Source organism: Desmodus rotundus, chromosome 7 (genome assembly GCF_022682495.2).
Source record: "Desmodus rotundus isolate HL8 chromosome 7, HLdesRot8A.1, whole genome shotgun sequence".
In the NCBI taxonomy this organism is placed as follows: domain Eukaryota; kingdom Metazoa; phylum Chordata; class Mammalia; order Chiroptera; family Phyllostomidae; genus Desmodus; species Desmodus rotundus.
Window position 1 is genome coordinate 793,875 of NC_071393.1, and position 13,662 is coordinate 807,536.

Sequence of the window (13,662 nt, forward strand, 5' to 3'; positions counted from 1 at the left end):
TGCCCCCTTCAGCCCCAGTGGAGGACGGGTGTGTCTCTCGGCCCTGGGGGCCCCTGCAGGTTGGAGCCACAGCCACAGGGACCTGAGCAGCAGGAAGGAAGAAGGAAGACCTGGTGAGGTGGGGCTCAAGAGGTTTCCAGAAGGCCGGGCAGGCCCTGCCCCCAGCCCAGCCTGAGGTTGGACCCAGCAGGTGAGGGTTCCTCAACCCCAGCCAGAGGGGGCTCCGGGTCAGGGGCAGCAGAGCCCCAACTGGAGGGGAGTCAGCCCATCCCTGGGGAGGCAGTGTCCATGCGGGGCTGGGGGCGTCAGCAGGCAGGAAGCGAACACAGAGTTAGACAGAATCTCTCACCTGTCCTTGTCCCCACCTGAGCCCTCAGGTGGGACTCTGACCCCTGACCTGAGTGTGCTCAGGGGCCTTTGCTCTGCCCCTGAGGCTGTGGAGGATGGCAGGGCGGCAGCAGCTGGACAGGTGTCCTGGGACACCAGCCTGCTCTGGGCCAGAGGGGCTCACCTGGAGAGAACACTCAGGAAGGGAGGAGGGGCAGGGGCAGGGGGATGGGGCGGGGGCTGTGGAGGGCAGAGCAGGTGTCTGCAGAGGTGGGCAGTGAGGGCAGAGCAGGGCAGACCCTGGCCGGCAGGGAAGGCGTCTCTCCCAACCCCACAGCAGGGCTGCCTCATGGGCAGTGAGCTCCCCGTCCCTGGGTGGCTGCAAGCAGAGGAGACGAGATGGATCCACAGTCAGGGTCTCTGTCCTCAGGGGAGCTTGGCCCTAAGCAGGGCCCCTCAGTCCTGATGACAGAGGAGTGACGTGGCATCTGGGGACCTTGGCACTCAGACTGGCCCTCCCTGCAGAGTCCGACTTGGGTCTGGGTGGGCTCGGGGACCCCTGGAGGAAGCAGTGTCTCAGAAGTGCAGCCCCGACCCTGGTGGTGCCTTCCTGCTGTGAGGACCGAGGACGTTCCTACTGCCGCCCTCCCTGAGTGGTGGGCACGTGGTCCGTGGTCAGAAGCCCCCTCCCGTGAGCAGCCGCTGGGAGCACCTCCTGCCCCGTTTGCTGGTCTGTTGGGCACGAGGCTTGTTTCCGACTCAGGTCCCCACGCCAGCCTCCAGCCCTGTCCCTCTGTGCACACGTGGGGGCGGGGGAGGGGGGAGCCCCCTTATGTCACCCAGTGAGGACGGCGACCTGGGGCACAGGGGAGGACGGGTCTCGGGTCGGAGCAGGACCTGCTCAGCACTCAGACCCTGCTCTGTGCTGGGCCCGGGGGTGAGACGCACCAATGGCCGGAAGTGGTCCCGGCCTCTGGGGGCCCTGCTGGCCAGTCAGTTCCCTCTGCTCTGAGGGGTCCTGTGCTGGCGGGGGCAGGAGGGGGCGTCTGTGGAGATGAGACTCCCACACGGCCCCCGGCAGGAGGGGCCTGCAGGTGCCCTTGAGCTTCATGCCCCAGGAACGGGCTCTCCTGGGGGTTCGGGCGGGCGGGCCATTGCCCACCTGCCCGGCCCCTGCTCAGCTCAGGGCAGACTCAGCCTGGGGGGGGGTGGCACTGGGTGTATGATTCAGACTAATTTTAGACTAGGAGACCGGCCTGAGTCTCGGAGTCTTGGCCCATTGCCATGTTTGACTTTAGCTCCTGGGCTGTTATGGGCCATTTCCCTGCATTTACGTAAGTAAAAGATGAGTTGTTACTTTAAAATACTTTATTTTTAGAGAGGTTTTAGGTTCACAGCATGATTAAGGGGACCGTACAGAGATTTCCCACATACACCCTCCCCCGCCCCACAGCTCCCCCTCTGCCCTGCCAGGTGGTGCCTTTGTCACAACCGGTGGCCCTGTGGGGTCACATCATCATCACCCGGGGCCCATGGAGACATCAGGGCTCACTGTGACACGTGTCCATCACGACAGCCTCACACAGGGTCGTTTCCCTGCCCTGAACGCCGTCTGTGCTCTGAGGGCTCATCCCGCCCGCCCCAGGCCCCTGGCAGCCATGGGGTCAGTCACAGGGTCACTTGTGGGTTTGGTTGGTTTTTTACTGTCTCCACACGTCCGCCTTTCCCCGAAAGTCACAGAGCGGGTCACACAGCATGTGGCCTTTTCAGATGGGCTCCTTTCACTTGATGACATTCAGCTGCGGTTGCTCCCTGTCTCTTCACGGCCCCATAGCTCTTTTTCCAGCTTTATCCAGACAAGTGGGCGCGGAGCTGTCAGAAGGGTTGCCATGTTCGCAGAAGGGACGCCTGCATCCCCTCCCACGAGGGCCATTTCCTTGCAGTTGGGGGCAGAGTTCAGGCACTTACTGTTCGCTCTGGCCCCGTGCAGCATGGCAGACCCCCGCCACTCCCCCACCTGCTGCTCTTCAAAATGCACATCTGCGCCCTCAGCCAGCGCCTCCCCCTCTCCCCGGCCCCCCCCCCCCCCCGCCTCGCTGTGTCTGCCGGTTCGGCCTTTTTAGATCCCACACACAGGTGAGGCTGCGCTGCAGTTGTCTCTCTCTCTGGCTGATTCCACGCAGCACAACGGCCCCAGGGCCCGTGCACGCTGTGCGGGTGGCAGCTGTCCACCTTCCTCGAGGCCGAACAGGACGCACCCCTCACACCGCCGTCCATAGCGTCCACTGGCGGGCCGCAGGGCTGCGTGCCAGCGTGGGCTGCCGTGAGCGACGCGTCTGTTTCCATTTCCGCTGGAAACTGACAGGAGTGGGGTGCTGGGGTGGAGGGCAGACGGTACTATTTTTAATTTTTAGGGGAAGCTCCACACTTTCCCACAGCGGCCGCACCCATCTGCCCCCCAGCACCAGCGCACGGGCGCTCCGCTCCTCCACACCCTCGCCATCACTTGTTTATCTATGACAACCATTCGGCAGTGTAGACAGACACACAAATAGGGTGGAGACACAGTTTTCAGCCGCGAAGCACAGACGCTGGAGGGGCTTTGTCAGCAGAGCCGTGGTCTGGGGGGACCAGGGACCGAGGGACCTGGGACTCTGCTCCCGTTGGGCCCCGTCCGCCTGGTCCCAGGCCTCCCGTATGCACGAGGAATCAGCCCCCCGAGAAAACAGAAACCAGGAGAGAGAAGCACCTGTCACACGAGAACCCTGAAACAGTTCGGGGATCAGGCAGCTCAACACCTACTCATGTTAAAATGGAACAAACACTTCACATTCAGCTTTCGCTTCCTTGGGCAGATTTGGCAGTTTCCATGGCAACTCGGAGCCTCTGTGCTAACAGCGGCCCCCTCCGTGGTTGCCTTCCCGTGTGCTCAGCCCGGACACCCACCCGCACCCCTGCACCCCTGCCACAGGCTCCCACCCCCGGACGTGCGGCCATGTGGGCCCAGCAGCACTGTAGTGAGCAGGTGTCATGGCTGGTGAACAGAGTTCTGCTTCAGGGGCATCTGTCTGCACGAAGTCTCCTGGGGACAGAACAGTGTCCCTGGGGTCCTCTGGGGCACGGCTTTGTGTCTTTGCAGGGGACAGGAACCGGCCTTCCGATGGAGTCTCCAGGGGAGTTCGGGCTCAAGCAGGGAGGCGGCCCCAGACGGTTGGTGACCACTGAGCCTGGGATGGGAGCTGCGGACCCTGAGCCCCGCGGGGGCAGAGGGCCGACCTCTGAGTCATGCCAGGGGAGCTTTGCTGCTGTTGCCCCTAAAAACGGAAGCTGGCATCCAGGGGGTGGGGGGCGGGGGCTGGGGGTGGTCCTCAGCTGCCTGTGAGCAGAGGGCCGTCTGGGGTTGTCCCCTTGCAGTGTGGGCCACGAGGGTCACGGGAAGGAGTGGCTTCACCAGTGCCTGTGGCCGTGAGAAGTTGGATGGCGGGCCCTTCACGGGGGTGTGCTGGTGACTCGGTATGTGCTGCATGAGATGCAGAAATCACCCGGGCGCCATGGGCGCCCTCTGCTCCCGCATGGCCCTGAGGCAGGCGCTGTGTCCCTGAGTGAGCGGGGTGGGGAGCAGCCAGGGGAGACCCTTGTTCTCCCACAACACGGACTGAACCAACTGCCAATTCACACGGGTTCCCCTCAGATAGGTGACGAGACTTGCGAGCCGGCTGCAGGGTCCACCTGGTGTGCTCCTGTGTTTCCATTTCTCCGAGTTATTTATACAGAGAAACGTGACGTGTCGGCAGTAACCAGTACGTCTCCCTGCAGAGTCGAAGGCCATGCGCCGTGCAGTGGACTCGGGTTCTTACTGCAGCTGCGGGGGTTCTGCGAGGAACCGGCCACTGCTGACCAGCCCTGGGCGTTACCACCCCAGGTCGTCCCACCCCGAGGGACCGGGGAGACGACCTTGTCCAGGGAGACCCCAGACCCCCAGCCGGCCTCCTGCCCGGGTGCGGGCAGGGCTCTGACTGCCCAGCACTTGCCCCCTGACCCCCGTGCACACCCCCGCGCCCCAGAGTCAGAGAACCGCAGCCCCCCCCCAGCCTTTCCGTAGGAAACCAGAACATCTATTTCCTTGGAAATTAATGTTTATTTTAAATCTAATAACGTGGATTTGTGGTTGCATTCGAGGTGAAATTAAAGGAATAAATAAGCCACAGGCAGAACGAGCTGCCCTCGCGCAGAAGCGTCTCCACGTGGTGCCCACGCTTCCTCTGAATTATTTCAAGGGGCTTCGCTCTGGAAATGGTCTTTGTTTTACAAACCCAGCATCCTCCATATTAACATTAAAATTTATACGAAACACATGCAGTTCTCCAGAAAGTTCACTGAGCTACAAGAGTCGTCCCTAAGTGGCTCCCGATGACTCAGCAGAGTTCTGACAGAGCCACGGCTCCCGCCCTGGGCAGTGGGGGGTCAGGGCAGCTTTGGCCCGGAGCCCCTGCGCGCTTCCTGGGAGTCCAGGTCGGGGGTGTCAATCCCGGGTTCCCAGTGGGGTCAGAGTGGCCACGGGGGTTCTGTCTGCAAACTGTACGGGCTGCCACCCTGGTGGAGACTCATGGACAGCAGGGGCCGGGCAGGTGAGCAATGGCCTGCCTGCCCAAACCCCCAGGAGAGCCCGTTCCTGGGGCATGAAGCTCAAGGGCACCTGCAGGCCCCTCCTGCCGGGGGCCGTGTGGGAGTCTCATCTCCACAGACGCCCCCTCCTGCCCCCACCAGCACAGGACCCCTCAGAGCAGAGGGAACTGACTGGCCAGCAGGGCCCCCAGGGGCCGGGACCACTTCCGGCCATTGGTGCGTCTCACCCCCGGGCCCAGCACAGAGCAGGGTCTGAGTGCTGAGCAGGTCCTGCTCCGACCCGAGACCCGTCCTCCCCTGTGCCCCAGGTCGCCGTCCTCACTGGGTGACATAAGGGGGCTCCCCCCTCCCCCGCCCCCACGTGTGCACAGAGGGACAGGGCTGGAGGCTGGCGTGGGGACCTGAGTCGGAAACAAGCCTCGTGCCCAACAGACCAGCAAACGGGGCAGGAGGTGCTCCCAGCGGCTGCTCACGGGAGGGGGCTTCTGACCACAGACCACGTGCCCACCACTCAGGGAGGGCGGCAGTAGGAACGTCCTCGGTCCTCACAGCAGGAAGGCACCACCAGGGTCGGGGCTGCACTTCTGAGACACTGCTTCCTCCAGGGGTCCCCGAGCCCACCCAGACCCAAGTCGGACTCTGCAGGGAGGGCCAGTCTGAGTGCCAAGGTCCCCAGATGCCACGTCACTCCTCTGTCATCAGGACTGAGGGGCCCTGCTTAGGGCCAAGCTCCCCTGAGGACAGAGACCCTGACTGTGGATCCATCTCATCACCTCTGCTTGCAGCCACCCAGGGACGGGGAGCTCACTGCCCATGAGGCAGCCCTGCTGTGGGGTTGGGAGAGACGCCTTCCCTGCCGGCCAGGGTCTGCCTGCTCTGCCCTCACTGCCCACCTCTGCAGACACCTGCTCTGCCCTCCACAGCCCCTGCCCCATCCCCCTGCCCCTGCCCCTCCTCCCTTCCTGAGTGTTCTCTCCAGGTGAGCCCCTCTGGCCCAGAGCAGGCTGGTGTCCCAGGACACCTGTCCAGCTGCTGCCGCCCTGCCATCCTCCACAGCCTCAGGGGCAGAGCAAAGGCCCCTGAGCACACTCAGGTCAGGGGTCAGAGTCCCACCTGAGGGCTCAGGTGGGGACAAGGACAGGTGAGAGATTCTGTCTAACTCTGTGTTCGCTTCCTGCCTGCTGACGCCCCCAGCCCCGCATGGACACTGCCTCCCCAGGGATGGGCTGACTCCCCTCCAGTTGGGGCTCTGCTGCCCCTGACCCGGAGCCCCCTCTGGCTGGGGTTGAGGAACCCTCACCTGCTGGGTCCAACCTCAGGCTGGGCTCGGGGCAGGGCCTGCCCGGCCTTCCGGAAACCTCTTGAGCCTCACCTCACCAGGTCTTCCTTCTTCCTTCCTGCTGCTCAGGTCCCTGTGGCTGTGGCTCCAACCTGCAGGGGTACCCAGGGCTGAGGGGCGCACCCGTCCTCCACTGGGGCTGAAGGGGGCACTGGCCCAGGAGGGTGCAGACCCGCAGTCAGCCACAGGTGCTGCAAAGCCGCTCACCTGGAGACTCTCACCTATGTGCACTGTGGAGGCATGTGCTCCCTGCCTGCAGCTTGCCCTAGTGCCCGGGGAGCCGTGGGAACCCGTGGGAACCCGGCGGCATCTTCTCCTCTGGGTGCAGGAGCAGGTCCCCACCCCTCTGCGGGGCACGAGCAGCTCTGTGCCCACAGGCAGGGAGTCCCAGCTCTCTCCCAGTGGCCCTGTGGCCCAGGCAGCCCTGCCCATCCCGGCCTTGAGCTCAGGCCCCTGAGGGTGGCTCCCCTGGGTCCTCGCCTGGGTTCCTGACTCAAGGGATCCATTACAGGTGCCCTCACCTGTTGGGTCCTCATTTGGGGGGGTCCTTACCCAGAACGTCCTGACCTGGGGGTCTCAGCGGTAGGACCCTAACCGGAGGGGCTTCACTTGGGGTTTCTGACCTAATGTGTCCTCACCTTCACTGTGAGGAGGAGCTGAACCCTCCTGGCTGCGGCCTGAGATGCGGGGGTTCCCCAAACCCTGGGGCTCCTCACTTGAGTCAGGGTGAAGCTCCAATCCCTGGCTTGGGCCGAAGCTCGTGGGGAGCTGGCCCCACCTGCCTCGTCCCTGGCACCTGCTGGTCTCCGTCACCTGCCGTGGCTCCTCTCTCCACAGGACACCCAGGTGCCCCTCAGCTCCTCCACCCTGTGGTCCCGTCTCCCTGGTCCTTTTCTCCAAGGCCTCAGCCAACGGCCGGCCTCGGGGCCCTTCCCTGAACACTGTTGTACATCAGCGAGTGTGCACACACCTGCCACGCTCGGCTGTGCCTCACGTTGACACTCCCCCCCACACACCCCTGCCTGTCGCACTGCCCAGCATCCTCATCCTCAGAACGCCCACCACCACCTGGGGTCACCGTGCCCACAGCTCAGCGACGCGAACACTGTCCCCCCGCCCCACCCGGTCATTGTCCCCATCAGACCTGTCCGGTGACCCCTCCACTGTTTCTAGAACTCTCCCTCCCGTGTGGCAGGCACTCTGGGAACACCTGTTGGATGGTGGATGAGGGTTCGTCCTCTGGAAGGCCAAGGCTGCGGCCCTGGTGGGGGCCCTGCGTGACACCGTCCCAACCCCCGACAGGACTGACCGGGAGAGGAGGGAGAAGGTCAGTCCACCAGGGAGGAACAATCTTTCAAAGCCCCCACCTGTCCCCACCAGGAACAGAACCAGGGATGGAGCTGTCTGCAGTTTAAGTGACAGACACGGTTTTTAGCCTGACAGAAGCAGAGGAGGTTCCGGAATACTAGCGAAGTGAGCCAACCACAGGCCCCGGGGGTCTGGCCACTGTCCCATTCACCCTGCAGCCCCAGGAGGCCCGGTACTCTTCCCTCTTGCACCTGGGCTGCGGGCACCTGTGGGGGTGGCAGGGGGACGGGGACAGCCACACACCCATCAGTGGACCCACTGGGGCAGTAGGGGTGTCCCCGGGACCGGCCCCACACTCTTCCCCGTCTGCCAGCCCCAGGCAAGTGGCAGTCAGCATGTGGCGTGGTACGGGGCCCTTCCCACCCTTCAGGGGACAGTGGGGCCGGCAGTGAAGGACCGAAGTCTGCTGTGGCCCAAGGAAATGAGGGACTGCTCTCTCCAGTGCCTGTCCTGGCCGTCCGTGACCAGGTCCCCCCATGGTCCCCACAGGGTCTGCCCTGTGTCACGCCGGGTTCCAGGCTTCCTGGAACGACACCAGGGTCCAGGGGGAGGGCAGGGAGTGCATGGAAACGCAGGTCACGGTGGTCTCACACATTAACCCGCCGATAGAAACGCCGCCGACACTCGGCACTGGTGGAACTCTGAAAAAGGAGGGCGGCAGAAAGCCGTCACTGCTGTGGGAACCGACCCAACAGCCGTGCTGGCAAAATGTGTCACGGGTGGGGATTATTTATTCTCTGCAGCAGAAATCCAATTCCGACATTTTAATCTGCAAAATAATCGATAGAAGAAGAAACGAGCCATGAGCGAAAGGACATTAAGACGCCGCTGTGTATCGATGGGTCAGTCCGTGTAGAGATGCGACGCCCACTGAAGTGCACGGACCACGCGTGCCAGTAAAACACACGCTGTTACATGCGTGTACGTGGGACGGCGACACAGAAACCGCCTGGTCGTGAATCAGGCCCCACGCACACAACAGCACCCGCCGAGGGGCGCCCTGCACGCGCAGAGGGACGTGGAGCAGGGTCGGGGCAGGCAGGTGGTGGCGCCGCGGTGTGACGTGGGACCCTGTGGGCGAGGACTCGGGAGCAGGTGGGGGGGGTGGGGCTGAGCGGTGCACCACTGGGCAGAGGTGCTGTCCCCGTGCACACTGCCTGCTGTCCTTCCTCCCTGCCACTGGTGGTGTTGCCCCAGCGGCTCCCGTGAGAGCAGGTGGGGCGTTGTTCCTCGGCAGTCCCGGGGCTGCCACGCCGGCGCTCGGTAAACGCCCAGAGAGTGCCTCCCGTGTGGGATTCAGCCCGTGTGTGTTTCTCTTTTGATTTTTGTTGAGCGACTTGCGGTTCCACTCACCCCCTCGGCGAGCAAGACGTCGGACCACACGCACTATCTTACGGACGTGAAGGTTTTATTTCATCAAAAGCACAATGCGGTTTCTCTATGGAGAGCCATTCTTTGTCTGCCCTGGGCTGTAAGCTGCTCCAACACACGATGCCTTCCCATTTCCTTCCCGTTTTATCTTCGGTCAAATTACACATAGATGATAAAATATTGCAGAAGCCAGAATATATAGCATATAAATAAAGTGCACTATTCATTCAGTAGAAGCAAAAGGTCTGTCCACCGCGTCTCTTGATGCATTAGCTACAAAAGTGAGTATCGGAGAGTTAACAGACAGAGTTCCATCTAAAGCAGACAGTTCCTACTTGGTTTGCTTCACCGGGAGCGAAGCAAGGAAAAAAATCTGAGGGTAAACCCTAGGAATACAGTGTTGTCACTTCGGGGTGCTCACAGGGGTGCTCACAGCAGCACGGGGACCTGCTCTGGAGTCAGGGTGAGCCGGCCGGCACGTCGGACTGCTCCCCATGCCTCGGGGCTCCACCGCGCCAGCTGGGGTGCCCCCGGGGTGCCCCCAGCACAGTCCCGGGGGCTGCACACGAAGCACGTGGCTCTTTCCCGTGCTGGTCGGCTGGTGCGCCGGGGACCTCGCTGGACGGACGAACAGCAGTTCACCCCCGCAGACGTGTGGTTCTGCGTGATCCCTGCCACCGAGTGGGTGCCTGTGCACGGACTATCACAGTCGCTGTGACTGGGGCGACGGGCATTAAGAAGGTGACAGTGGAGGGCAGAGGTCCACCGAACTCCATGAGAAGCAGAGGTGCAGCTGAGAGGAAGGGGCTGGGTCACAGTGTGAAGAAGTTTCCAGTATCAGAACCTGCCTGAACTCCGCACATGCTTCACAGATGCCGTCGGCACTACTGGCCACCTCGGCCGCTCTCGTCGCCCGCTCCTAAGCACTGCAGCAGCGCCTGGCTCCCGGCTACGAAGGCAAATGTGTGGCGTGCGCAGGAGCCTGGCCACACGTGGAGCTGTGACGGTTCCGTGGCCTGAGAGGGGCTGAGTCCACAAATTAACATCAGCTCAGAAGACACAGTGCTTGGCACCTGCCCCAGAGCTGTCTGCCAGGCGGGCGGCAGGCAGGCTTTGTAGCGACGGGACGGCAGTGTGCGCCCCTCCAAGGTGGTCTCCGCATCAGACGCGGAAAAGAGTTTGTAATTGATGAGGGGAGACTCTCGAGGGGAGTCAGGCCTCAGAAAACACCCTGGCTGGCCGCCCACGGTGAACCTGAGACGGCTCAGGTGCTAGAAAAGGGGTATTTGCAGGCCGCCTTGGAGTCTGAAATGTCAGCATACAGGATGGATGGGCTGAAAAGCTTCCCAAGCAGCGGGGGCCTCGCAGCCCTGTGGGCCATGGCCTAGCGCCCAGCCCGGCAGCAGCAGGGACCCCGGCACAGACCTCCCACTGCAGCATCCCAGGACAGAAAGACTGGCTCTTGGCCTGGAGCCTGGCTTCGGTGAGCCTGTTGCTGGGTGACGTCGGCAGGGGAACACATTCCTCATTTCCTATCCCACAAGCCCCATCCGCTCGCCCCAACCCTCTGGGGGCACAGCGACCTTAACTCCCCTCACAGGAACCCGCCTCCAGGTCCCGAGCCCCATCCTGGAGCAGGCGCGGCCGCCCCTCCGGGTGCCAGGGGCCCCAGGCCCTGTGAGCTCTCGGAGTCCCAGGTCTACCGCAGGCCGCGATGCAGGGAGGCCTGTGCGGCACGACGGGGGGACTGCTCAGCCTGCATGGGTCCTGGGCTGGGGGTCTGCCCGTGGCTGTGCACCAGGCTGCGGGCTGAGTGGGGGGCTCTGCTCATACAGGTGACAGGTCCACGCGGTGGGCAGAGTGGCTGCTCTTGTCCCAGGGGCTGAGCTTGGAGGAGGCTGTGCCCGGCCGGGTCCCGTTCATCTGCGAACCATGGAGGGGTGAGGGGTGAGGACTCTGCTCTAGGACAAGCGCCCTGGCCTGGTGGGTGAGGAAAGCTGGCCTTGAGACAGAAAGCTGCATGAAGGTCCTCCCTGCTGGGCTCACGGCTCCCCAAAAACAAGGGTCTTGAGCTGGAGAGGGTGCCCTTCCCCCACCTTCCTCATGTCTTCCTGGTTCTGGTGTGCATGCATTCACTCATGCATCACCCGTCCATCCACCTGCCCACCCACCCACCCATCCATTCACTCATCCATTCTCTCATTGATCTCTCTTCTCCATCCCTTCCTCCTTCCCCTCTCCATCTGTCCATTTGCACACTCGCCCATGTGGACTGCCCGTGTGCTCTGTGACTGATGTTTGCTACAGGATCACGGCCGTGAACAAAGCCCACCGGCCCACGGCCTCGTGGTGTGAATCCCCCAGGGGGGAGGCAGACAGTGGCCATTAGGCAAAGGAATGAGCAAAGCCGTTGCCGAGAGTGGGGCTGGATGAAATGGGGCGGGGGTGCCTTATTCAGTGTGTCCAGGGAGGACTTCCCAAGGAGGTGACACTGAGCGAGAACCTAAGTGACAGGTAGGGGGATGCAGCAGCTCCAGGCTGCCCGGGGTGTGGGGGACAGACAGGGCCCCCCCACAGGAGCTGAAAGATGAGGGGGTTTGGACCCCCAGCACAGAGGCCCAGTTTCTCAGCTGTGCACAAGGGCGGGGGCAGGGGCACCCCACACGGAGGAAGGCCCTGGAGGCGGCCGTGCCTGCTGCCCTCATGCTCACAGGACCCCGCCGGCGTGTCGGACGCCTGCGTCCTTGTCAGTTGACCTACACGTCCTTCCACCCCCCTCGGTACGAGAAGTGCTGACCCTGGGCAGGAGCAGAGACAGGGCTGCATGATCTCGTCAGGGACAGGGGACCAATGTGGGCGCAACACCAGCTCAGGGCGTGTGTGGCCTGCAGCCAAGGACCAGCGTGAGAGGCCAAGCAAGAAGCACCAGCGTGGACCCTGCAGCTGCCGGAGCTGGGGGGTGGGGCAGGAGGGGGCCCCCCTGCTCCGCCCTTGGTGAGGCAGGGGCTGTGTGCAGCTCAGCAAAGCAGGAAAGCGCTTCCAAGGTCAGCAGATGGGGCCCGCTGTCCAGGTGGCAGCGAGGCAAGCGCCCTGGGGTCTGTGAGGGTCCGGGATGTGGGCCCCCAGGGAGGGCCCGCACGCCACCACCTGCACTCACCATGTCGGAGCTGAAGGGCTTCGGGAGGGCGCTGCGGCTGGAGCTGCTGCTGAGGGACCAGACCTTGGTTTTGTGCTTGAAGGCAGCTCTCACCTTGGAGGGCAGAAGGTGGCACGTTAGAACCACCTCGGAGGCTGACTCAGTGGCAGTCGGGGTGCACTGTGGCGGGTCCCTGGGAGCCTGTGCTGACGTGAAACCCTGAGGACCAGGTGCAGGGGAAGGACAGGTACGGAGGCTGCGGTCCCCTGTGTCGCAGGCTCTCTGGCAGGTACAGATGCTGTGCCCCCCATGTGCGGGGCCCCGTGTGGGGAGAAGCGGCTGGGTCTGGGCCCTCACAGTCTGGACAGGGGGATGGGGCACACAGCTGTGAGCGGCATGGGGCACATGGTGACAGGTGGCGGAAATAGGAGGAGTGAATACACAGACACCTGCGTGGGCCACCATCATGGGCCCAGCTTGGGCTGCTCCCTGTTCTTTGCAATCACGGGACCCTCTTCCGCTGGCCACCAGCTTCCTCAGTGACACCCCCTCCCCATCTGACTGTCTCCACTGAAAAGGTGGCGGCGGGTGGGGGGGGGTTGCTTCTGCCCTGTTCTCACCTGTCACCCCAGAGACATTTCCCCACGACCACGGACCAGATGCCGAGGAACACCGCACCGAGCCCACTGTTTCGGGGCGACCCCCCGCCGGGGGGCGGGGGCAGCCCCTGCCCTCCCATGGCCAAGTCCAGAGCAGGTGTCATGCCCAGACAGCACCCGGGAGAATGAGCGAGGGTCCCCTGCCAACCCTTGCAGTCGGGGGGCCGCCTCCCGCACCCAGGGCAGTATCTGCAGGCTCTGAAGGCTGGGGGGCACGTGCACCTCGCCCTCCCTCCTGGGGTCCCAAGTCTCCTCTCTCCTGTCCCCTATCCCCCCACAACCCTCGGTTCCTGCAGGACGTCAGTGAGAGAGGAGGCTTGGAGGTTGCTCAGCAAGGAAGAGACCGAAGGGGCTGGCAGAAAGCAGCCCCACCGTCCCCGACTTGTCCCCACACCAGCCTGGCCAGGCAGCTCTGCCTGCGCCCTGTGCCCAGCGTCGGGAGTCCAGGAGACAGACGTACCTCTGAGTTCAGCAGACAGTGGAAGAGGAAGATGAAGAAGCCCTGGGAAGGAGGGGAGGGGACAGCATTAGGCCACCCGCGTTCTGTCAGGAATGCGCCCTCCAGGTTCTGCGCTGGCAGCTCTGGCCTGGCGTGAGCAGGGTGCTCTGCAGCCCCTGAGGACGGAGGGGCGGCCTCTGGCCACCGTAGCCTGACCTGGAGACAGGCAGCCCCGGCACCCAGGGGTCAGAGGTGGCCGTGCAGCTGCCGGGGCAAAGGTCCCAGGACGGGCAATGCCCAGACAGGCCCCCTGGGATGGGATGAAGACAGCAGACATCTAGGGGCCACAACCACACATCATGCTGACACGCCGCACGGGCTGTCTCATTTGTGCCGG

The 13,662-nt window shown here is 63.5% G+C and overlaps 1 protein-coding gene across 2 annotated transcripts in view; it reads right to left on the reverse strand.

Annotated features, from left to right (window-relative positions):
• Positions 1-8,473: 8,473 nt before the first annotated feature.
• ADGRD1 (adhesion G protein-coupled receptor D1) overlaps positions 8,474-13,662 on the reverse strand; it is a 67,034-nt gene continuing 61,845 nt past the window's right edge. For both annotated transcript variants that reach the window (XM_053929128.1, XM_053929127.1), the window contains 3 exons: positions 13,287-13,328; positions 12,189-12,281; positions 8,474-10,954 (listed from right to left, as the gene is read on the reverse strand). In XM_053929128.1, coding sequence (XP_053785103.1) covers positions 10,859-10,954; positions 12,189-12,281; positions 13,287-13,328 — 231 coding nt within the window. In that variant the 3' untranslated portion in view covers positions 8,474-10,858. The remainder of the gene's footprint in view (positions 10,955-12,188; positions 12,282-13,286; positions 13,329-13,662) is intronic.